The 26055-nt window shown below is 41.2% G+C and overlaps 1 protein-coding gene across 1 annotated transcript; it reads right to left on the reverse strand.

Annotated features, from left to right (window-relative positions):
• Positions 1-20674: 20674 nt before the first annotated feature.
• On the reverse strand, positions 20675-25729 carry LOC147433614 (putative methyltransferase PMT17). The gene is made up of 6 exons (XM_086490292.1): positions 24540-25729; positions 22513-22723; positions 22117-22414; positions 21596-21988; positions 21390-21467; positions 20675-21249 (listed from the first exon to the last, which is right to left on the reverse strand). Exons 1-6 carry the CDS (start codon positions 25239-25241, stop codon positions 21015-21017), a joined length of 1917 nt encoding a protein of 638 aa, XP_086346418.1. The 5' UTR covers positions 25242-25729; the 3' UTR covers positions 20675-21014.
• Between the last annotated feature and the right edge of the window lie 326 nt (positions 25730-26055).

Consider the following 26055-nt stretch of genomic DNA (forward strand, 5'->3'; position numbering starts at 1 on the left):
AGACAAAAACTTTGTTCATTTTTTTTAAACATTTTGTACATTTGCTTACTCTTGGGAAGCATTGTAAGCATTGACAAGGTTTAGGTTATCCTTTAATTGTATGCCTTGCATCCATCTAGCATCTTCAAAAGGATAATTCTTAAACTTAATAAGATATCGTCGGATAGTCTTACCGCCTCTTAGTACCTTGTCTTCATGTCGGAGAATGGACTCGGGCTGCAGCACCTCCTCTTGGTCCTCGATCTCCGGTGGGTCTTCAATAGTTGGTTCTTGAGGTGGCTCTCCTTTGTAAGGCTTTAATAGGCTCACATGGAAAGCATTGTGTATGATCCAATGATTGGGCAACTTGAGTTGATAGGCCATCTCATTGATTGGCCTAAGAATCTGAAAGGGACCATAGTACCTTTTTGCTAGTTTAGCATAGTACTTTTGGTGGCCCGTAGGATTCTTGCCCGTTGTGTGCCTTAATCGAGCCTTTGGAAACTTTAACAAGACCCAATTGTTTTCTTTAAAGGCTTGGGCTCTTCTGTGCTTGTCAGCAGCAGCCTTTTGCCTTTTCTGTGAGATAGAGATAGCATCCTTAATCTTTTGAAAAGATTCTTGTAGGTCTCGGCTATACTCATCTGCAGCGAAGATCTTCCCATGTACCTTAAGTAGCAAGGGACTTTTTGATCTTCCCTCAATTACCTCGAAAGGTGCTTTTCCCGTGGAAGTATGTACAGTGTTATTGTAAGCATACTCCACTAAGGGTAAGTACTTCTCCTATTGGGATCTTTGATCTACTTCCGTTACATAGGCTTTTAGTAGATCGAGAATTGTTAGGTTAGCTATTTCACTTTGGCCATCCGTTTGTGGATGATAGGCCGAAGAGAAGTTTAGCCTTGTACCTAAATTCTCAAAGAGACCCTTCCAGAAATTACTGGTCATTCTAGGATCTCTATCCGACACTATGGACATTGGCAAGCCATGGTACTTGAAAATTTGTGAAATGAAGAGGGTTGCCATTTGATGGGCTTTGATAGTCTTTTTGACAGGTATAAAATGAGCTTGTTTACTGAACTTGTCTGCTATCGTCCATATTCCCGTATTCCCATGGATAGACTTAGGCAATCCAAAGATAAAATCCATGGATATGCTCTCCCATGGTGAATTAGGGATTGGCAAGGGTTGAAGCAATCCAAGTTGCTTCCCTCTATCAAATTTTGTCTTTTGGCATACCACACATTTGGAAACATACTCTTGTATGTTCACTTTTATGGTAGGCCAATAGAAATATGTTTCTATTCCCTTTAAGGTAGACTGAATGCCTCTATGCCCCGCATAAGGTGGAGCATGAGATTCATACATTACTTTCTCACGTAGTGAGTTAGTAACGCATAGTCTATTGCCATAGAGAAGATAACCACCTTGTAAAGTGAATGGTTCTTCTTTCTTCCCTAATGCCAGGGCTGAAATCACATCTCTAAAGTCGGGATCAATAGCGTACTCATCTATCATTGAAGATAGATCATTGTGAGTTGCTATGGAAACCGCATTCACTCTCGGCCGTCTTGAGAGTGCATCGGCTACTTGATTGTGCTTGCCAGCAATGTGAGCAATATGAAAATGAAATTGCGAAAGGAAATTTGCCCACCTCATTTGTTTGTCGGAGAGCTTGGTCTGCGTCATGAAGTACTTAAGACTTTGGTGATCCATTCGCAGACTGAAAGGAGTCCCCAATAAATAGTGCTTCCATGAGTCTAAGGCATCTAGAACTGCAAGGAGTTCCTTTTCGTATATGCCTAGAGCTTGCTCAACAGGGTCGAGCCTTCGACTCTCATAGCCTATGGCGTGCCCTTCTTGGAGCAAAACAGCTCCAAGGCAATCACCACAACATCACATTGGACCTCAAATGGTTTTGAGAGATCCGGTAGTGTAAGCACAGGTTGAGAGATAAGCTTTTCGAAAGAATTGTTCTCCTTAGCAGACCATGTATACCTAACTCTTTTCTTTGTTAGGTCATGTAATGGTCCTGCAATTTGTGAGAAATTTTCTATGAAGCGTCTATAGTATGCACACATACCTATAAAGCTTCTTAGTTCATGAAGATTCCTTGGTTTAGGCCATCCTTTTATTACCTCTAACTTGGATGGATCCATTTGGATGCCATCTTGAGAGATAATGTGACCTAAATACTGAATCTCTTGCAAGAAAAATTCACTTTTCTTTCGATTAACATAAAGTTTATTCTCTCTTAAAACTTGAAATATTACATGGAGATGTTTCTTGTGTTCCTCCAATGAATTAGAGTAGATGATAATATCATCAAAGAAAACTCCAGTGAAGGTTCGATGAGGCCTGAACAGCTTCTCCATCAAGCGGTTGAATGTGGTTGGTGCATTGGTCAGGCCAAAAGGCATGACAATGTATTCGTAAAGACCAAATGTAGTACAAAATGCGGTCTTTACAATGTCTTGATCAACTATCCTTATTTGATGATAGCCACTTTTTAGGTCAATCCTACTTAAGTAGGTCGATCCTTGTAGCTTATCAAATAGGTCTTCTACCCGTGGAACGGGAAACCTATTCTTGATAGTGATCCTATTTAGTGCTCTATAGTCGACACACATACGATATGTGTCGTCTTTCTTTTGCACTAATAGCACAGGTGAGCAAAATGGAGATGAGCTAGGCCTAACCATGCCCTTCTCAACTAACTCATGCACTTGCCGCATAAGCTCCTCTTGTTGAGCTTGAGAAACTCTATAAGGAGGTTTGTTAGGCGGTGAACTTCCTGGAAGAAGTTCAATTGCATCGTCATCATTACCTCGTTTAGGAGGTAGCTCACAAGGGATGTCGTCAATAAAAACACAATTAAACCCCTTGAGAAAATTGGATAACTCTGATTCCTTTTGGTTGCTTTTATTTTCTTTTGCTAAAGCATTAGGTTCATTTTTAGAATCTTTAACAAAAATCATGTACACGGAAATAGAGCTCTTTATTGCCTTGTTGAAAGCTGGTGTATGTACAATGGGGATGGTGTTACCCATTTCCTTAGCATCTATATACATGTCTTTTTTCCTGAACTTAAAGGAGATTCTCCTATCAGGAAATTTAACATCGGCAGCAAGGCGGTCAAACCATGGTGCCCCTAGGATTACATCCTCATGCTTGAGAGGAGAGATAAAGAAGTCCTCTTTGTCCACATAGCCGTGGACATGAAGCCTCAATTTCCCGATTAAGGGAGTGACTGAAGCTTCTTGCCCCTTGAAGGCACTGTCTGTGGGTATGATATCTCCCATCTCGTAGGATTGGTTATGCCTAGCTTGGTGGCCAACTCTATAGATATAAAATTGTGAGTAGAACCAGGGTCAAAGAGAATAAAAGCATCATGTTCTCTTACCTTTCCCCAAGCATGGCATAGAGGAGATCCTTTGTGAGTTGTTTGGTGAGTCTCCTCCTCTTGGATTTCAACCAAGGAAGCTCTAGGAGGATCTTGGCGGTTGTTCTTTTGGGGACAAGCGCGGTACGCATGCCCTTGTTCGCCGCACTTGAAACACCAGTTATCCTTGCGATAACGCTCAAGCTCTTCAGGAGAGAGTTTGTTCTTACCTTTGTAAACTCCCTTCTTTTTAGCTTTGTTGGAATTGCCCTTAGGAGACTTTTGGACATTGTCCTTCCCCTTAGGCTCATTGGAACCCTTGTTTTCCAGGGGCTTATTATTTCTTTTAACCCCCGTTTGGAAATTGATTCTAGAGGCCACCATAGTATGGTGTATTACCGCCGATATGGTACGTGGCCTTTGGGAGTTGACATACTCCGCCATTTCTTCGGTTAAGCCCGCACAAAACTGTTGCTTTTGCTCTCCAAAATCCAACTTTTTGAAGATAGTGGCTTTGAGTTGTAAGTCCCAAAACTTGTCTACATATTTGTGGGTGGATTCATTGGGAGAGAGCTTTAAGCTTCGCCATTCGGTGATTACTTTGTCTTTGGCATCGGTGGCCAAAAACTGCTTCATAATGGAAGCTCTTAAAGCCTTCCATGTTCGTGGAGCTTCACCGTTGGCTCGTAGGCTAGACCACCATTGTCTGGAGGACTTTTGAAAGTGCATAGCTACGTGGCGTAGCTTAGAGGACTCCGTGAAGCCCTCATCTCCAAACGCCGCATCGAATTGTTGGATAAAGGCCAAGACTTTGTCCGTAGCACCAAAGGTACCATCATAGGTAAGGAAAGAGATGCTCTTCCCTCCCTCTTTGAATTTCTTCAGCTTGGACGACCTCTTCCATGCGGCATAGGATTTCCTATGGCCTCTTCTTTTTGATGGTTCAAAGGTTGCACCATCACTTTCTTCAGAAGGTGAAGAATTTGAAGAAGGTGGAGAAGAGGGTGACCTCTTTCTCGCCTTTTTCTTGTCTTGATCTTTGTTGTCTTCACCATAGCTTTCATAAGAGGAAGAGGATGAAGAAGATGGAGAAGAGGGTGTCCTCTTTCTCGCCTTTTTCTTCTCTTGGTTTTTATCATCCCTCTTTGAATTGTGGTGAGGAGAAGAATATGATGGTCTTCTCCGCTTTGGTGGTGATGGAGAGCGTATAGCCCGCCGTCTTTGTCGAGCCATCTCCGCCGAGGTGGCGGGAGACTCGCTTCTTTCTCGTTCCTTCGGTGGAGGCTCTTGAGTTCTCCTTTGGGAAGGAGATGCATCATCAAGAAGTAAATTCTTGAGCCCTTCGTATGGATTATCTTCTTCTTCCCGAATCGGAGAGAGACCTCTTTTGGTAGTCTCACAAGGAGGCTTCCTAGGTGTTCTCTCGTCATGGTGATGATCTTGGAGAATCCCTTGAGCACGGAGCTGCCGTTGCACTTCACTTTGGAGAGACGGATTGCCCATGGCTTGTTGAAGCCTAGAAACAAGATAGTTAACAAGCATTGAAGCATCATTAGTATCTTGCTCATGAGCAAAATCAAAGTTATCAACATTAATTTCACTCTCTTTACTATTGTCAGCCATTCTAACAACTTTTAGGTGTAAACTTTTTAGGTGTACTTTGGCACTTCAAGCCCTAGTTGCTACTCCTCTTTACCCCTTTAGAAAAAGCACTCAAGCTACTGTACCCGCGGCTCGAATACCATTACTTGCAAGGAATAGAAGAGAGGGTCCTTCAACACCAAAACAACACCGGCTCCTGTCAAGCTTCTAATAGCTCAATAGTGGTTAAGCCCTAGGCAAGCCCCGTAGGACTCTACTATTAAGACCATAGCTCTCGACGGTGATGCCCCATTAACTGCACAAAGGCAGGCACACTGCAAGGCTGAAAAATCCCTATTCTACTTACTCACAGGCAATTAATAATACCAACCATTTGTAGCTAGCTTGAGGACCTCCCTTGTTGAGCAAGAAAAGAGAAACCTTGTGCTCTGATACCAATGTAACATTTAATGGCCTAATAACTTATGTGTAGCGGAAATTAGCATGAACATAGTGGGCATTTCATTAGAATAGATTCCTAATGAGAATTACAAGAGTGCTTGGGTGGAGAGAGCAACAAAATGCATAACACCTAGTTAGATAGCATCAAAAATACTTTCAAAAGAGAGAGAAATTAAGCTATTGACAACAGTTGAGGACCGGATTTGCATGGAGCCGGTCCCCCCTCCAAAAGGCTTTGTATTATGGTTTCTCCCATCAAGAGAGACATTGTACAATACAATTCTTTGTGTTCCTTCAAGACTAGCTAGTGCAATGAAGATAGAAGCTTCATGCACTAAGCAAAACACTTAACAAACACAACTTGAATTATCCCCGTTCTCAGACCCAAAACCTCAGCACACCTTCGAAGATGGTGAGAGCTAGCAGGGTATGAGAGTAGATTGAGAGGAAGAAGGAGTATCTTACGAGACAGATGTACATCTCCTCACATAATCACTCATATTAGCATAGCTTAGCTTAGTAATTAGCTTGGTAGAGGAGATGATCATGCATTGAAGCTTGGCTCTTGGTTGGATTTGCATCCACATGCCAAGAGAGTGCATCCACATGCCAAGAGAGTGTTGAGGTAGGCTTCTATCTCACAAGCTTGGAGTAGGTGATGAGTTCTCCATTAAAGCTTGGGAAGAGATAGTCTTCTCTTTCTTCACACATGAGATTGTGTGAGTGTGTGTGTGATAATGCCAAGCAAAAATCAGCCCCCTCTCTCTCTTGGGCGAGCCCCCTTGCTATTTTCTCTTCCTGCAGCCCCATTGGCCCTCCCCAAGTCAAGCCAATTACAATTAAGCAGCATAATTGATAGCCTTTTGACATGTGTTCCCCTTTCCCCTTTTGTGAGAGCTTGAGGCAATTAAATAATTAAACTAAACTCTCATTGGACCCCTTTGCCTCCTGGCCAATAGGAATCAGGCAAGCCATGGGGCTCCTGAATGCTCATTGGACCCTTTGGGAGACTGCCCAATCGTCTTCTAGGAGACTTAATTCTTATTGGTTTCTTTTATTAAATGTTTTTAAATTAATTAAACTAGATTTACTCTAGCTTAATTCTCATTGGTCCACTTCAAGGGTCATCCAATAGGAATTGGGCACACCTTGTGGGCATATGGGCTAGGGAGCTGACATGTGTCCCTAATTCCCTTTGTGTAAAGGGGCTTGTGTGTGTGTGGCTTTCTCTCTCATCCCCTAGAAGAAGGGCTTGCCCCCTCCCATGTAGGGATGTGCATTGACTTTGGAGAGCACACAAAGCATCCAATTCCCCCTAAGCTTTAACCCTTTGGACACAACCTTTGAATTTTGGAACCTTAGCATTTTGGAAGTCTTAATGGGCTGAACCTTAGGGTCTTTTTAGCCCATTGTTGCACATGGCTCTTTTGCAGATGGCCCCCCCTTTGGATCCCTATTTTCCCTCCTTTGTATCCCTACTGTGGCCGGTCTGCTAGCTTAACCAATATTCTAGCTTTTTCTCCCCTGGAACTTCCCCACATTGAATGATCAGTTTAATATGAGAAAATCATTTAGGAGAATTAGATATTGATTATTATGACACAACATATGTGCGTGGACTTGGAGAATGAGGTTGACCTCAACCTGCCTCCAAAATTTCTTTTCCAGTGCAACATACGAAATGTAGTATGTTTTGCATATACTACTTCCTTGTTTGTAATTGTCAAATTTTTTTGGTCTAATCTAAAGGTTGGATTAACTATCGTATAGGTCCCTCAAAGGAAGGAGAAGGAGGTAGTCTATCAAAGATAAATGATGACCGGTTGTTTCTGATGCAGTGCAACCCCTGATTGAAGAAGGTGGCTCACACAAAGCATCATGATATCCTGAATCCAAATTTTGTGACGAAGCATTAGAGCACGATTATACGTGCTCTAATTTTTATTTACAGGCAAATAAAATACAAATTTTATTGCAAAAGGCAAAGCCTGAGCACATATGTTTTTTTGAGTCAGACTCAACTTGTCTTTACATTTGTACACTAAATTGTCTTTACATTTGTACACTAAATTGTCCAATTCAATACATTTCATTTGTAACTCTCATTTACAATAGTGGGGTGATCCTTTGGTGCATGCTTATCATGATTAGAATGTAAAGGCTTGCTCTAGGAAGGAATAGATTGAAAGTTAGTAAGGATGGAAGGAGAGTGAGCAGGTCAATGAGAAACCTCAATAGCATGAGGGATTGAGAGTTCCGGGTCATGCTCAAGAGATGTTGGATGATGGGCTGGGCGAGGAGAGGCAATTATAGGAGCTCACTACATCATACCTCCAAGGTGGAGGCTGTGGTTGTGGCGGGACAAATTCATCGGGGGATCCTTCAGGACATGTATCCACAAGATTGATCATATTTTAGATCATCGTCGTCCTGAATACCTCTACTTGGATATTGGAATAATTTGTTAGGTTCCTTGCCTGGAAATGAAATTCTACCTTAAGTAAATATATGTACAAATCATAAAAGGATTTCAAAAGAAAAAGGGTGCACTTGTACTTCTATGCTCCTCAGCATAAATGCGCTTTAATAGAAGCTCTACATTTGCAAGAACTCTCCATCCACAAGAATGCCCATCGTCTTGTTTGGGCACCTTGCAACTAAGAATGAGCATGTCTTCCTAGATATTGTCCTAGGTCAACACTTCCTAAGAAATCACGATTTTGTGAGCAAACATGCAGGACATAGCAGATGGTGATGAAATGTTGCATATAGTTTGCAACATCGATCAACAGAAAACTACCTTTGGACATTTGCATGAAACCTATGCACAGAGTTTACAAGGTAACGCTTGTGCTCAACGTTCAGTACAACAAGGCTCCAATGTGAACTATTTGCGAATAATTAGGGATTATGCTACCATTTATAGTAGAAAAATTTTGAAACAATGATAAAATATACAAGACTTACTCTTCATTATAAGCTAGAAGTAAAACCTTGATTGTGTCCATGTTGATTAACTGAAGCCAATCAACTACAATGATTAAGGAAGTGCCCTTTGAGGTCACAACCACTAAAAGTTGTGCATCGAACATAGCTACCTCGGACTGGCGATTCCACAACAAATTAAGGACAAGCAATATGTGAATTGGTAAAATTTAATGAGTACTCCAAACGTGTAAGACCCACAAAAGAAGCGGTACATGACCAAAATCTATAATTTGGTCCGTCACCTCACTCATACCATCTCGCAATATAGTTATCGCGTGAGAGCCAAATGCAACATACAACATCCGTCCCCATACTAAAACTGCAACATCAAATCTAGGAACCAAGAAAAGCAGGTCTTCGTCAATAGCACTGACATTGCCAAGTCATTTGACTCGACCAAGACCGCTTCCTCTTCCTCCACCTAGTCTTGGACCCGTTTCACATTTAGACATGTGCTATATGTGTGTTGGGTGGTGCTGAAATCCGTCAGCTTGACTTTGCTAATCAGTGGATTGTTAAAATGCTATCCATTCTCTTATCAAAAGGAGAGACTAGCATAAGTGTCTCGTCGTACCTGAATCGTAACAATCTAAGGGTGTTGATATCCTAGGGCATCACAATCACTCTATGGGCATGCGTTGTAAGGACATAGCTATCTTGGAATAGCTCAATCAAAAAGTCTTGGTCTCCAACCCATCGTGTTTTGGCCCACCAAAAATTTAGGTTCGCTCTCTCATAGATCTTGTCCACAACCCTCTGAAAAGGTATCTTAGGGATAGCTAGAGATATATGCCTTTGCAACTTCCAAAGCTCAAGTAGTATGCTTCAATTATGATCATTATTTGACTCCGCATTGTTGCCAATAAAATGGGTAGGGTTTTTCCTGCAACATGTGGAGCTGAAGGCTGGCCGCCTTGCAGGTTTATCTTTCTAGCTATTTGCTTCATGTGAGCAATGAACCAAAAATATTTGTGAAAAACGTTAGGTTGCAAGAAAAGGAGAAGAACAAGCAAGCAGGGAACAAAATTGGGTATGTTGGCTCTGAGAAGTGAGGAGAGAGATCAAACAACAGTGGGTTGTACCATAATAGGAATGTTATATATTGGGGTAGACATCATCATCATTACTAGTTGTGCAATTTTAATTATGGTAGCGCTCGTAATTAACTACCTCGTTCAATGTCATCGAGAAGTGTGCATCATCGCATGAGTGACATGTGACATGGTCATGGACATCCACGTTGGGGGGGGTGCTTATGTATTTGGCACGGTGTAGTGCTGTATGGAGGGGGATTCACAAACTGCACCTACCATCTCGCATCATGGCACAATATTTACCTTTGTCATGCCACAACACGAATAGTGCAAGAGGCTTCTAGTCACATCTGCATATTGCGTTGTGGTGCAATATTTATCTTTGCCGCTTCACTCCGCAATATGAAAAGTGACTTCTATCTACATGCTTCAATAATGCATTGTGGCGTGATGCGAAGGTTCATGTCACGCCACAACGCGATATGGTGGGTGACTATGATGGGCGTCCCTCCATATCACATTGTGGCATAACATTTACCTTTGTCGTGACACAACACGATATGGAGGTGTGATTATGGTTTTCTTGCCTCGATTTTGTGATGTGGCACGATACCCAATAAAGTATTAAGTGTCACACCACAACACGATATGGACTCGCGGACAAGCTGACTGTAATCACCCCTCCATATCCCGTTGTGGCGCGACATATTTTGTCGTTCCACTATGTGATATGGAGCTGCAAACTAGTGGCCTCATGCACTATTTGTGTTAAAGCACGACATTTACCTCTCTCATAGGAACAACACATTGTCGCATTTTGGCATGACACAAAAAAGTGAAGAGGATGTGTGCATACCCGTAGTGGCACAAAAAATAGTTTGCATATTTGGCATTATTACCAAGCATTAAAAAATGAAACATAGAGGCGCATGTATACTAGAACAAGATGGTATGACAATTACGTAATTTCAAAGAAAGATTAACAATGAGTCCTCCATTAGACAAGGCTAAGATGTGACTGATACACTATCCTGTTTATCCTTCCTACTATTCTCCCTCATCCTTTATCATTGATGGTTTTTGATTTGTAATGATTTCTCCTGAAGCCTTCGCCTTCTTGTCTGCTTTTTTTTTCTTCTTCAACTCCTTCTGAAGTGCTTTTGCTTGAGCCAACGTTTTCTTAACATCCTTCATGTCATCATCTTCTTGGATAGCTTTGCTTTTCCACTCTTCTTGTCCTCCATACCCACGATGTGTAGATGTGGGCGAGTCTAGGATTGTGCACTCAAGGTGTTTTATATAACCACGATACTCACCAAATCTGGACATGTTTCATGGTGTGGTTGAGCTTGCCTCTCAGGCTGCATGCCGCCTTTAACGCTTCGGTATTAATGCAATCTTTAGGGCATGTGAAATGACATCATGGAATTCCTATAAATATGAGATTATTCTTTTCCCTCTTTGTACTCCTCAGCTGCCAAATCCTTCTTACTCCCGCCCTTGCCTTAGAAGATTTTCTTGCCTCCTTCCACAAGTGGATCCCTTCCACATCAGGATACAGGAGGAACTGCCTTGCTCAAAGGAGGCACCTAAGGAAAAGCTCTTCCACTTTCTCTACCGAATTGGACTTGAGCATCAGGAACATGAAATGAAGGAAATATTTAACCCTAGCTTCTCATTGCAACCCTCTGCAAGACATTTCCTTAGTTTCATCAGACATACGAGCAACAGACAATCAACGACACATTTGAGCTCGAGGATTCTCGATATGTCCATAGGAAGGACATAAATTTTGACCATTGTAAGAAAGATGTTTTCTAAATGAGCAGCCCCAAGCTCCCATTGAATTTGTGTAGGAATGACATCAAATGTCCTGTACATAGTTGAAAGTGTTGTGCGGCAGAATACTATGCTGGGTTCATAATGTTTTTGAATGTCATTCTAGATGACCACAGGGATGGGGGGGGGGGGGGGGGGGGGGGGGGGGGGGGGGGACAAATTGGTGCAACGACAAAGTGCTACTTTATGTGTATCAAAAGGTGTTCAACTACCAGAGGGTGATTTGCCACCAAATGTGCTCCCTATCTACCGTCCCTATTGGTGATCATCACTATGTAATGTTTAATGACAACATGGAACTATTAAACTTGAGAGAGGACTATTTCCTTGCTATAGTTGCTCAGAATCTACTAGAGGATGATAATATAATTGACCCTGCCATTGACAAGTACTCTGCCATGGACGCTCATGTACTAGTAGAGCTAAGTTTGTTGCACCCCCATAGGTACTAGCAATGGTTTACAAGGATGTAGCCGCATGTGCCGCGATGCTCCCAATGGAGTTAGAGTTCAAGGCAATACAAGAAAGGCTTGGAATCACAGGGTTGAGGAGAACTGCTCCATCAACAATGTCTGCCCCATCATCATCCTCTCCAATTAAGAGCACATGAGACTTATGGAATGCTACCTTGAATCGAAGAAGATGAAAATCAAAAGATATAATTCTATGAAAGTGATTTTCATAGATGAAGAGTTTCATGTGTATGTACCAACAATTGGATCTATTGTCATAGGTCGTAGTCTATGATGATGAGTTCATTCCTTGTCCCCATGGACAAGGCAAGGGAGATTTGGGAGAGAATTCTTCCCTTGGGAAGTACTTGGAGAATTTGAGCACCTCAAATTTCCTTTGCTTTCATTTCAGCTTCTCTAAGAACAAGGTTGAATTTCCTCTTTTTATATTGAATACACTCTCAAGATATCTAGGAGGCGTGGCTAGTAGATAGAACACTGACAAGGTCATGCCGATAGAGAAGCAAGCAGTGGTTTCAATATTTGGTGTTGGACCTGGCATCTATGGCCTGCACAGTCGCTACTTTTTGACACATGCTATGTATGGTCTAGCTTGTGGAATCACATACCCACGCTAGTTGGCACAATAAGGAGACTAGATTGCCCGACCTCAAGTGCCCACAACATATGCTAATGACAAAACGCGTTGCTCAAAAAGACCAAGGCACGAGAAGGAGGGCCCTTTGGATAAGGGCAAGAGGCTAGAGTATTTTGTAACTTTTCTCGATGACTAGAAACAATCAAAATGTATTTGTTTTATGCATCAAAGTCAAAGTCCGATCAATTTTGTACCAAAATCTTGCAAAGTATGTTATTTTGTTGCAACCATCATTTACATTATGAAAAGTTGAAATTAGATAAACTCTTATAGCTATATTAAGATTTTTGTATGGAGTTATGACACAACTTGTAACGGTGTTGTCCAAACCCTTCCCTCACGATTTTTTTTGTAGCCTCCAATCTACATGTCGTCTTGCCTTAGAGGATAACTCCCATATGTTACTCCTTCGTGCAACCATCATTTACATTATGGAAAGTTGAAATTAGATAAACTCTTATAGATACGTTAAGATTTTTGTATGGAGTTATGACACAACTTGCAACTGTATTGTCCAAACCCTTCCCTCACGATTTTTTTTGTACCTCCAATCTACATGTCATCTTGCCTTAGAGGATAGCTCCCATATCTTACTCCTTTTTAAAAAAAAAAAGCTAATCTAATTGCATGGCCAATCTGACTATCTTTGACTTGTTCCTTGCGATGTGACATGTGCATAAGTTTTTGATACGTCCATTGATGTAGCTTCTCTAAGCTATTGGCTTTGTCTACACCACCTCCATGCCGAGTGTTGCTAAAATATCCAGTACTCGCTAGGTAGTGGGTTTTCTCCATGCCCTGTGTAGATGAGATACCCAAGTTTCCACATTTCCTTGCAAACCAAGGCATGCAACTACAAATAATGTATTGCACACATAACAAACACAAAAATTACAAGGATACATATCTACAATTCAAAAGATTAGCATATCATCAAACAAATTATATCACCATGTAGTGAGTGATATGATGATTTTTCCATGCACTTAATAATGTCTTGTGGAATGTCTCCACAGCTTCTTGGAAATTCACATAGTCGGATTTAGTCCATGAGTTCAATTCACAAAACTTAAATATTGCATCCAAGGTTTTCCATACCTTTGCCTTGCGAGTCCTTGCTGCACCATTTTCTGTATGATCAACTACAACATTGTGCAAATTTTTCCACATGTTGTTTCTCAATGATTGTCTTTCTTGTGCACTATGGATTTTGTGTTGTCTTCCAGTTGTAGGCATTGATAGGAAGAGTCGGGCTTTCACACCACCAATAGACAACTTTGGAACATCCCGGCCATTCTTAGACCTCTTTTCATCCTGCTCTATCTTAACATGTCGTTTGTGCAAACCCATCTCTGAGAAGACTATCTTTAAAGCTACGATTGCCCTTTGTTTAGCAAGGAGAGGTCAAGAGGTCAAGGATTTTGTGTTGTCTTCCAGTTGTAGGCATTGATAGGAAGAGTCGGGCTTTCACACCACCAATAGAAAACTTTGGAACATCCCGGCCATTCTTAGACCTCTTTTCATCTTGCTCTATCTTAACATGTCGTTTGTGCAAACCCATCTCTGAGAAGACTCTCTTTAAAGCTATGATTGCCCTTTGTTTAGCAAGGAGAGGTCAAGTGGTCCAAGAAAAACAGATGTAGAGACATTAGTTTTTCTATTATTCTACAAAGTGCATGCATTGTGCATATGTGCACTCTGGACAGTGTGATATCCAAAATGGGTCGAAAGTTGGGGTCGCGAAGATGCCTATCCGATGCTCTTCTCTAATATGGTTTTTCCAGGATGTGGACCCCTCCCATGCAATATAAGTAAGGGATTTTTCTTGTTGCTCCTTTGCAAACATTGTACATGCATTTCAAGGTCTTTATGCCTCTCGTCATGTGCCATTCCACTATGTAGGAGCCCATGACCTCCACATCCACCTTCTTTCCATTTCTTTGTTCGCTTATAATTTTTGAGATGCTAGTTTGATGAAAAACCCAATTCAATATATCGAAGTTCTCTATTGGCACATGGTAAGATAGCTTTAAGCTTTTTGGAATGCACATTTTGAAGCATACAAGTAAATTGTAATGCTAATTGAGCTTCAATATAACGTTAGCTCACCTTGAAGGTTGCATAAAGAAAATGTTGCATGAGTGTGATTGTGACTCACTCAACCTTCGTCTCCTTTACAAGCTCATACTCATCTAGCTTGATGACAAACTTTAGGACACCGTTGCACTCTTTGGGAGTAACATCGAACAATTGCACAATGTATGTTTGCAAAGCGATCAAATTATAAAAAATATTGTTATACTTGTCATATACCATTTCCTTCCTTTTTGGTGATTGGTATGTTGAATCAATCTGAAAAGTATACCAAGAGTTTGAAGCACCTCCTCGTTAACTTCCCATTTTATTTTTTGAATAGAGAAAGGGTTTGAAAGTAGGGTGTGCTTGATATGAATATTTGTAACTTGTGTCTGCACAAATGTGAGTAGGAGGAGTTAGGATGCTCAACCCTTTCTTGATAAAGTGAAAACTACAAATGACACCACATACTTGTAAAATGCAATGTATCCCTTATTGGATATTTTCGCTTCATCCAAAATTGACTGAACATCCCATGCATGTAGTTGGTTCTCTTTTAAAAGACTCTCAAGCTGCTTGGAAACGATCTTACCATAGCACTTATCATCCAAGAGGCCAGTGATGTTTCTGCAATTCATTATGAGGCCGTAAGGTGCCAAGGAGGTTGTTGTGTTGTGCTCCACTTCCTTGTTGGGGTGAAGCAAAGATTTGAGCATGCATTTCAAATGTAAGAGATATGTCTGAGAGTTTAAGAATATCAATCTAGCAAGGATAGATACATAGATGCACTTACTTGATGGCTTGCACTTTATTTTTGATTCCTCCTGAGCCAACCTTCAAATCCTTGATGTCGCTTAGTCTTCTTTCTCTTTGGCAAGGACCTAGCACTGTTTTTTTTTCTCTAAGTTGTTGAGTAAGATCCTTCATGGTCTCCTTGCTACCTTTAACCTGATGAATACATTACATGACTTTCTGGTGCAAGTGCACATCTTCCTTGCATACAATGTCTCTCTCTCGTTGTTGCAAAACATTATTTCTTGTGGCTAACTGCTTGGTGTAGCCATACAAGCCATTGGGTCCATCTCCGATATAGTTCACTAAGGAAGTTATATCCTTGAAAGGTGGAGTGGAGTTTGTGACGGGATGCTTGAGATACATTTTGCCGTCCAACCAAAGGTCCACATTTTTCATGCCCTATGATCTGAAGTTCTCCTTCAAAGCTCCTAAAATGATATTTTGTTTGTTTTTCATACAAAGGGGCTCATAATCTTGTGAGAGCTCTATGTGCATATGATTGTTGGGGTAAGCCTTAGCTTACACTCATAGTGTGAACACTCTCTAAAAAGCCAAGCATACACCATAAAGTGCATAGTCACATTTTTCTATGGAACCTACAAAGCCTCTCACATGCCTCTTTTTCTATATCCACATGAGACAAAATAGTCATTTGCTATTAAACCTACCACACATGCTATTTGGCTTTTTCATCACACGTGGAATGAAGCAAGAAAGCTACCTACAATAAGCTCTGATACAATTGTTGGGATTTAAAGAGGATTGGAGAGAGAACCATTTATGGTGCTAAAGTAATAATGACGATGCTTAATTACACAAGAGAAGTTAATCAAGTGTAGACAACAAAAGTGGGTAATCACAACATATATATATGCTTCTCATATTTATCATATAAATTGTGAAATGTGTACAAGAGATCTCTTTTGTCTCTTTTAAAAGGTTGCCAATGCCCTTTTTTGAAAAAGGAAACTTACACCAAAACTCCCACAGGACTCAAAGCTCAAAGCTTTCCCAAAGGATTCAAATTCAAAAAGGACCATAGGAAGATCCCAAGGAAGATCCCATGAATGTCAACATCGAGCTTCAAGCATGACAAGGTCTCAATCTCCAAAGGCTTTGTTTCTCAAGCATTTGAATTCAAAGCTCTAATAAACTTCAATCTCCAAAGCCAAAAGGACTTGCATCTCGAACTCCAAAGGCAACAAGCAAGCTCAAAAGCTTCCAGCTACTAGTGAAGGGTGACTTCACTTCCAAAGGTGAAGAGGTACTTCACAAGAAGCATTGACCAAAGGGAAAAATTCTCTCTTTCCAATTTCAACACTAAAAATAAATTGCATCTTTGCACTAAATAAGGCTCATAGGCAACCTGCATTAGCAACCATGAGAATAGTAGGAAAAATTATGAACAACAAGAGAAAATCCTAGCTCAAAAACCATGTGCACCGACATCTGCACCATCAGCAAAAACAAAAAAGAAAATTAATGCATTAAAGATGAAGCCCTAACAAAGTTCCCAAAAGAAAATCATGACCTTGCAATTGTAAGTGTTTAGACACTTCCCCAAACCTTATAGTTTGGAGGTAAGACCTACACTATATAGGTTCTATGGAAGGTATGTGTGAAGCTTTGTAGGTTCTATGGAACCTACAAAGCTTCACACATACCTCTTTTCCTAGATACCCACATAAGACAAAATAGTCATATGCTATTAGGCCTAGCCCACATGCTATTTGGCCTTTTCATCACATGTGGAATGAAGCAAGAAAGCTACCTACAATAAGCTGTAACTAAAGAGCCCTCTTGTACACATTCACAATTTGTATGATAAATATGAGAAGCATATATATATGATGTGATTACCCACTTTTGCTGTCTACACTTAATTAACTTCTCTGTGTAATTAAGCATTGTCATTATTACTTTAACACTATGAATGGTTCTCTCTCCAATCCCCCCTAAATCCCAACAATGATAAACATCTCTCCGATTCCTCGTAGAAGTTCTTCATGGAGAAGCTATAACAGTGGATTGAGACATGACTAATTGAAACTGTCCGTAGAAGAAGGTGAGGGCAATGGAGGAAAGAAACTTCAATAGTCGCCCACGAGAGCACGCAAGGGGGAATTGGGGGATAATATGAGAAATCAGAATTTAGTTTTCAAAAATGCAAAAGATTAAGATATTCAACATTGAATTATTCACAGACAATTAAGTGTTATCATGACTAGCTTACTTTAAATTTTTTTTTAAAAAAGTACCTTGAAATGATAAAGATATTCGAGTTCTTGAAAAACATGTATAAAAAAAGAGAAAATGAATTTCCCATTATCTCTCTCTATGCTGACATGGCATTTCTTCCAAGGCCCAAATTTGAGTCCAAACTTTTTCTAATGAATCTAGAATGAATCTGGAAGCATTTAATCCCACTTTGTCTAGCTCATAATCACATTGTTTACGATTCAAATATGAAAATTCAATAAATTACAAAGGCTTAAGATTAGAGAGGTCTAGATTGCTAAAAAAAGATAAAAAGTTACATCTTGGCTATATAGACTCTGGTGCTAGCAGTAGGGCTAACATTCCTCTTTCCCTCTTCTCCCTCTCCCTCTTTTGTGGCTCGCCATTTTTTTCACACACTCTCGAAATTTACCAATGGAGGTATCCACCTAATTAAAAAGGCATAAAACATCTACTAAATCCGTGATCACCTATGATACACTTGACAAGCAAAATAGGTAGATTCCAATAGAACAGCCAATGAAAGCAGGATGTTCATGTAGTAGAATGAAAGAAATAAATATTCTAAAAGAAATCAATCCTTGTCATGCTTAAAAAGAAGAGAAGCTTGGTCAAAGCAAGAGGGTAGTGAAAGAAGTCTTGATGCAATATGTACATAGGTACAAAGAGCTTCATCTTCACCCTGAGTGCTCCAATGTTATTTTTCCACCCAACCTATAAGTTTCTCATTTCTTCCACGTTTATTTTGGTTGTTTTTTGTAGTTGAAAAGAGATTGTAAGACTATGCTCTTCACAAACATCCCTCAAGCGTAGAAGAATGGTAGCGTGTAGAATGTGTTTGATATAAAACCTAGATGTTTTGCATGGCTATATTTTTTAGGAGCTCTACAAGAAGAGGACCAATGAGTCTCTTGTAGAGAATGGGATACTTTAAATTATGACCACTTCTATGTTCCACCAAGATTGTTATCTTTTGAGCTAACACATGTCAATAAAAGCAAGATTCAATTGTTTATTTTTGCAAATGTAGAGGCTAGCTCTTATTGATTAGATGAGGGTTGATGGCTTCTATCTTGTAACTCATTTACCTAGGGCACTTAGTTTACCAATTGGACAACATTGGCTAGAGAAACTGATTTTGACCATTGACACAAGTATAAAGGTCAATTTTTGTAAAGCGTTTGTAAGCTTTTTGTATAGTGAATTAAGCGTTGAACATGCTCTATGCTTTTGTCTACCTCGTGCTTTATCTACTTGTATCTCCATCGTGCTAAGTTGGTTTTTAAATCGAAAATTGACATCGTGTTTCCAAGTGCAAGCTGTATGCGCCGATGCAAGTCATCATTGTATCTTTGTGTTTTAAGCATAGACCTTCACATTCTATTTTTAGTTATAACTTGCAATTTAAGCAACCATTTATGATTCTGAGAGTAGCATTGGATAGAGCTTGGCATTACAAGGCTACAAGGTATATCTACTCAAATTAGGTTAATTATAAAGTATCATTTTTATATGTGATGGATTTGATACCCTAGATACGTTCTAGATGCTCTTGTTTATCTCTCTAGCAAGCCCTCTAGCTTGGTGAAGTACTTGTTTTTGGCTTGCAGTTGTAGAATAATTTTCAATCACTTCAGGTCAACATTTGATTGTAGCATGTTGTGAATGGATAAACATTATCTACATCATGCTAGGAATGTGTTGTTAAAGTCTTGAAAATTTTTGTAAATAAAGTATAATATCGGGATCCATTTTCTCTTCAGAGAGTGATCCCACAGGTTATTGGCATCCTTCTCACGGAAAACTAGATTTTTCAAATCTTATCATTAGAGGAACAATCCTTTAGGACTAGTAGGAATATACCAAAAAAGAAATCACTGAAAGAAAGGATAGCACATCTAAACCATATTAATTGAAAAAGAGTTGTGAAGATACTCACCCAAAAGACAACTATCTCATAGACTAGGTTATAGGTAACCATGTCACTAGACGACATGGGTTAGGAAGGGGGGAATGCTAGCTCTTGAGTTAACACATGCCATTGAAAGCAAGAATCCATGGTTTATTTTTATGAATGTAGAGGCTAGCTCTTAGTGTTAAGATTGGGGTCGATGGTTTTCAGCTTGTAACTCATTTAATAATGACACTTATTTTGTCAATTGTGACAGCCATTTTGGTCAGAGGACCTGATTTTGACCATTGGCACAAATATAAAGTCCAATTTTTGTAAAACATTTTGGATGTTGAATTGAGCGCTCAACATGTTGTGTTCTTTTGTCTACTTACGTGCTTTATCTACTTGTGTTGATTTTCAAATCCGAGAGCAGCATAGTATTTGCAAGTGAAAGCTTTACGTGTCAACGTAACACGATCATTGTATTTTGTGTTTTGGTGTGGCCTTATGCATCGAATGGCCTTACACGAGAATTTTCTCCCATCTTGTCCTTTCTAGTTTTAGGAGTAGAGAGTGACGACTCCTAAGCTTAACCACAAGTGAAAGCTACGAGTGCAAGGCTTGTTATGAGCTCCAAAAATGCTTATAAGCCCAACATTGCAAGCAAGTAGTAGTAATAATATTTCATGCTATCAGAGTTTTTTTGCCCGAGCACAGCGTAAAAAGTCTGAAAAACCGTGCTCTCGGCTAGGCTAAGGCTAAGCGTTTAGCTAAAAGATGTTCTAGAGTTTGTGGAGAAAGGTGGACGAGTCATTTGCATCGTGCAACCTAAATTCATTTCCTGCTGCAGGTCCACGATCTCTACCCTAAATTTCATCATGAAAATTTTTCACACTGGATGGGTTTGTGCGGGTGGTTTGAGTGGCACTACAAAATCATTTAAAGCCCTCAATTTCCCCACAAATTCTGTGGGCTTCTGGTGTGTGTGCTATTTTGTGTCGTTTACAAATCAACGATGGCAGAGCAGAAAGGAAACATTCCAGCACAGGGTCAATTTTTCAAAAGATTCCCTTTTAATCCTACCTTCTAGGGCTTTGGGGTCAAGCTCCCTACCCTTTCATCTGCAGACTGCCATTTCTTTTATTAAGTAGCTGTTTAGGTTAATGAGCAAACAAACCGTATTTTGCATCACAAATATCCAGCTTGGAGTATCATTTGATGGATGTAAATTTCACAAATTAGTAATCTTCATGGTGCTATAATACTCTTTCTTAGTTCCTAATATAGAGAAGTACATAATGAAGATAGGCATTATTTTCTTTTGTTGAAAAAACAAGAGGAATGAAAGGCTTGGTATTTCGTTTCTTTTGGCAAAAGCATTGTGACAAGAAACTGTGAAGAAGCTCACCCTTCAAAGCTTCAAGGAATGCATCCTCCGTCTACATTGCGCCATATGCAGCACTTTCCTGCTATATTGTCTGCATTAGGTCCGGACTTAATTACTTCAAAGCATTTAGTGGGTGCAGTAGAAGGATGATGAATCTGACAAGCAACCTTCAATCATCAAGCCCATCCTTGCAGGCTCATTTTACAGGCCATTAATTCAATGCGAGGTACTAGACTTGGAAAGTGTTTGTTAGCTAGAACCCGTCGAATTTGAGGGCATGCCAACCCAATACTCCTTCACAGCAATGAGGATTTTCTGTGTGTTGAATGGTCCAGTTTCATGATCTGCTAGCCTGGCCTCCCATCTCAAGCCAGGGGCCAACCTCATGACCTTGTTTAAGACATCCACATCGTCACGCACAATAATTGCACCCTCAGGACGCAAGATGCGATCCATCTCGAGAAGAACGCTAACGATGTTGCACCTGCAATGTGGCAAGATACGTGCATGTATAAAACAGCAAGTGGCCATTGTAGACACCTGTACCTAACTTAAAGCTGAAAAATGAGGAGAGCTTTCTCCATTCAAACCTAGCTCACTAGTTTATTCATCAGATTTGCTTACCTATCTTGGTACATGCTGAAAATGCCATCTGCATGTATAAGGTCATACGTCCGTGGGTAAGTTGAGAAGGCTTCACACCTGTATGCGTATTGCGTTAGTCATGAGAGCAGATGAAAGCAATATAAAAGTGCTAGTAGAACTAGATATATATTGGCTACTACAGATAATTAAAGACCCAACATTTCAAAATCAATTCCCATGCATACCAGTCTTGGTATGTGCCAATAAGCCCACGCTCATAAACGACTCCAAGGGTGTTGACTTTTGCACTAGAGGGAACCACATTCATGACCCAAACCTTGTCTTTTACCAAAGCTGCAGCAAAGCCTCCAAGACCAGCATTCATGTCCATGATGTTCCTATACCTGCCACTGCCCAGAGGAGGTATGAGAGAATCTTTGTAATAAGACACTCTCTTTCTCCATTGCTTTGTGTCCTCTTGGAATGCCAACTCTGTGATTCCAGGTAGCATTCCATTCAAGATGCGAGGTGGTACCGAGACCAGGCGTTGTGGCCACGTGGCCAAGGAACCGCCAGCCACCTCTTTCCTGTCAGTTACCTCAGGGAGAGGAGTGATGCAAGTCTCCATCTTCTTGTACCTGTAAGCATGTTGATGGTGGTAAGATGGCCCTTACGTTGCTTCTAGTATAACCTATTGATATCACAATTTGATGTTCCGAAGCTCTTAATATGCCTTGCTTATGCTTAGGTAATTAACGAGGCTTACCATGCTGCATCAGCGTCTTGATCCTTACATATGTGAGGTGTTTTGAGTACTCTTTTCTTCTTTATGCAGTCAATGTGGTTCCAGGGCTTCTGCCATACAGCCAAGTTCCCCTTCTGGATCACTTTCTTCCAGCATAGCCTTCTAGCAAGTGACTCGATGGCATCTTGCTCGCCGGACAGGTCATCTTTTGTTCTTTGCCAGCCTTTCCAGTGTGTCTCCCAATTGATCGGTGGCCCCGACAAAATCCAATAGCCTCCGGGCCTCAACACTCGGTCCACCTCAAGCAAGTAGACACCTTCTGAAGAGTGTATACAACATCCGTATGTTAGGCACTCATATGTTTGATGCAGAATATCCTCACAAAGGGCATGACAGAAACAGGGAGGAAGTGCTAACCATGGTCCTTCCAGGGGATAAGGCACCGTGAGCAATGTGCCATGTCAAAGGCGCGTGCAGGATAGGGAAGCCGCTGAGATGCCATCACACCCAAGATGGCAGGCACGCCTCGCTCCAAGGCGAACTGCACCTGCGCTTCATGTGTATCCCTAGGTGCAAATGACATAGTCAAAATTTTCCTGTCCAGTAAGTAGGCCCCCAAGCTAGCCACCTGCTCCACCATAAATGAAAGTCACAGCTAGTTGAGTAGTGATCTTGCTTATGTACATTTCCCACTGCAGCACTACTCAAGCAGCCACCAAAAGTATCACATAGTTTCACCTCATTAGCACAGCAACCTTCAGCAAATTAGCTCTCTAGCTGCTTGATGCAGATGCTTGATTGTTACAGGGAAAAGGGTTTGTGCAATGGCAAATCAATTTATAATTGCTCGAAAAAAAAACCTAGGTGTAGTGCAATCCCACATACAAATTTTGAGATTTACCCTTTTTTTACAAATTTTGGAGGTGAGAAAACCTACAAAATTTAGAGAAATTGAGTATAAAAACTTTTAACTATAGTCAATTTACCTCCAAAATCTCTCATATGTAGGTTTTGGGAAAAAGTTTGTTTCAAGAACTCCATGAAAAAAACATGAATTCCTCCAAAAATGAAACCTTTTGCAAGAACGTTTTCAGACTCTTCAAGCCAAGGACGACCAGTCAGCAAGGTGTCTTGACCAAAAGCCTTGATGAACTTTGAATATTGAATAGTGCTTTGAACTTTCAACATGCTAAACTTTGAAGTTGGGAAAAATGTACAGATACAAGGGGTACTGTAGATGACAAAGAGACCTTTGCCATTGTCTCGTTGGCCCCTCTTTTTTTTTTTTTTGGGGGGGGGGGGGGACCTACTTAGCTCCTTGGAATTTGGAAATACTTACCAAAACTTAGAAAACCAGTGAACCAAGGGGTCATGAGTCATGAGTCATGGAGGATCATGGATGATGGGAAATTGGAATCCCTTTGCCCAGTACTCTTATTGCACAAGAATGACTACCGTGAGTAGACTTTCTTTTGTGTGACTTGCACTTTGCAGGGGCACTCATGATAGTACACGCATGGTACTCCACTAGAGACTAGCATGGTCCATGAGTAGGCTCTGCCGCTCTGTCACATTTTTTATGTGCTTGGAGTTGGTACTTGATAGACAACACTGGAACTACCCCTATTCTAGCACAAACCACTTAAATGCAGTGTGCGCTAAAAACCAAGGTTTAGTGTATTTTTAATTAGCTAAAATTACAAAATCTCGGCTAGATTCCAAGCTTGCCCTAAAGAAAACCGGTAAAATTTAACTAAGTTCAGTGTAAACGCCAAATGTTTCAAATTTTGATAACTTCTCAGTTCTGTCAAACCTCACTTCCTCAAGTTCCTCTTGACTCTTGAGACACTCCACCTTTCCTTTTCCTTTACATGAATGAGGACTTACTTGGTGTGACTAAGTTGAACAAAGTACCATCCTTTAAAGCCACCATTGCTTGCCCAGTACTCCCCTACTCGAGATCGAAGAAACTAGATGTGCAAGGCGTGTTGAATCCGTGCAACATCGAAGTGTTCGTGCCAACGATCACATCAAACACCACAAGTTTCTTAAACAAGAGCTTGAACACCTCCTCCTCCTCCTCCCTTTATTCCTCTCCGGACCATAACGCAAGCTTAATTGCTATGCTGAACTTGGATGCAAAATAACATGGAAACTGCGGACACACAACTAGAGCATCTTCTGCACCCCGAACACTCGATATGGTACCCTAAAATACTAACGATCGAGCTCTGGGTGTGCATATAAGAGCATTGATCATAGTGAGCACAAAGAACAAAAATTCTAAGCTGTTCTTGCAGAGATAGCATATACTCATCAACTATGTTTCACAAAAGGACCATATAAAGAACACAAGATCAGACATTAAAGGTCTTTAGCATGTACTTCCGAACACAAAAAGCCAAAAAACATTCATGAGAAAAGCTCCATGAAAGGCTACTCACTCCGCATCCCGTATCAAGTACTGTTCGAATGGATCCATCGGAGAGAGAAATGAGCCGATCTATGTCCTTGATGTAAGAATTCGCCCCCTTCGGAAACATGGTGCCACCGCCAGGGAAGCGAAATTTTTCCCCTTCATACTGAATCCAATTCTGAATTGCCTTCTCCACAGTGAGCTCCTTGTGAGGCACATTAGCATACCATGCCCATTCTCTGCTCTTGGGCCATGGCAGAGGATTTTTATACCCAGGAGGGGCTGGTATTAGACATTGCAACTCCTCGTCTTTCATCGGACAGTGTCTCTCCCTGTAGATGAGTCGGTCCCTGTTGTACCTAAGCGAACGCTCCGTGTCCTCACAAGGAGTGTATTCGCTATACTTCATGTCACACACAGGAAACAAGTTGAAGGATGTGCCCTCATCCACCATTGTCTCATCTTCTTTAGCTGAAGAGTGGTGAGCAGAAAAGTCGAGTGGGACAGAAGCGAGTTTATAATCCAATTTACAGTCCGGAGAGGTGGTCGTGGAGAGGATTGTCGTTGACTGCATTTGCTTTGGAGGTGTAGTTTGCCAAGCACCAAGCAAGTAGCAAAGCGAGCAGAGGCAGATGATTCCAAGCATCCGTGAGAAACCATTTCGCCTAGAATCTAGATGGTGAAGCTTGGGAGAAGGTGGAGGAAGGGAATGGGAATCGGTCCCGGCCATTGCTGCAGAAGAGAAGCTTAGGAAAGAAGGGAGCCCAAGAGAGCTAACTCACTTGCAAATGAGTGCAGCAGAAGAGCTCAAGAGAAGGAACCATATTGGGGGTTGCCACGAGATGAAGAAGAGAGCAGAGAGCGCAGAGAAAAGCAATGATGGGAGATGAGTAGAAAGCAGGAAGCAGGGGAGGCGGGCCTTGGGAGGTAAGCATTGGGGGAGGTGAATCATGCATGCGAGCGAGGGTTAGTTAATGGAGGTGGAGCTGGCTGTGTGTTGTGTGAAGAAGAAGCACGGGTCGTTAATACGGGAAGAATCGAGTGGAGTGACCGCAGACGGAAGAGTGTTTAGCAGAGAAGGGTCGATCAAGGCTGCTGCTGCACTCAACACAAAGGCCCGTCATTTCTTTCTGCAAAAAGCCGGGTCTTCTCATCAGCTGCTTGCTTTGAGGGGAAACTGCCGCCTTCTCTCTTTGACAGTTAGAAGAATGGAGGGTGGTGTGGTGTGACACCCCCCCCCCCCCCCCCCCCCCCCCCCCCCCCCCCCCCCCCTCTCTCTCTCTCTCTCTCTCTCTCTCTCTCTCTCTCTCTCTCTGTCCGTGCCAATCAACCCTCTTCTTTCTTGATCCCACCTCTAGGCTAAGGCTTTATAAAAATAGGCATCCGTAGAGCAGGGAATCCAGGGAGTGCCACGTGGTGCTAAATGCGAAATTGCTTTTAGGGAAAATTACCAAAATACCCCTCTAATTTGAGGAAATTCCCAAAATACCCCTCAAATTTCAAAAATTCCCAAAATACCCTTGTATCTATTTTGGTTGGAATGT

The sequence above is a fragment of the Adiantum capillus-veneris genome, chromosome 19 (genome assembly GCF_014529385.1).
Source record: "Adiantum capillus-veneris isolate H3 chromosome 19, ASM1452938v2, whole genome shotgun sequence".
Lineage (NCBI taxonomy): Eukaryota > Viridiplantae > Streptophyta > Polypodiopsida > Polypodiales > Pteridaceae > Adiantum > Adiantum capillus-veneris.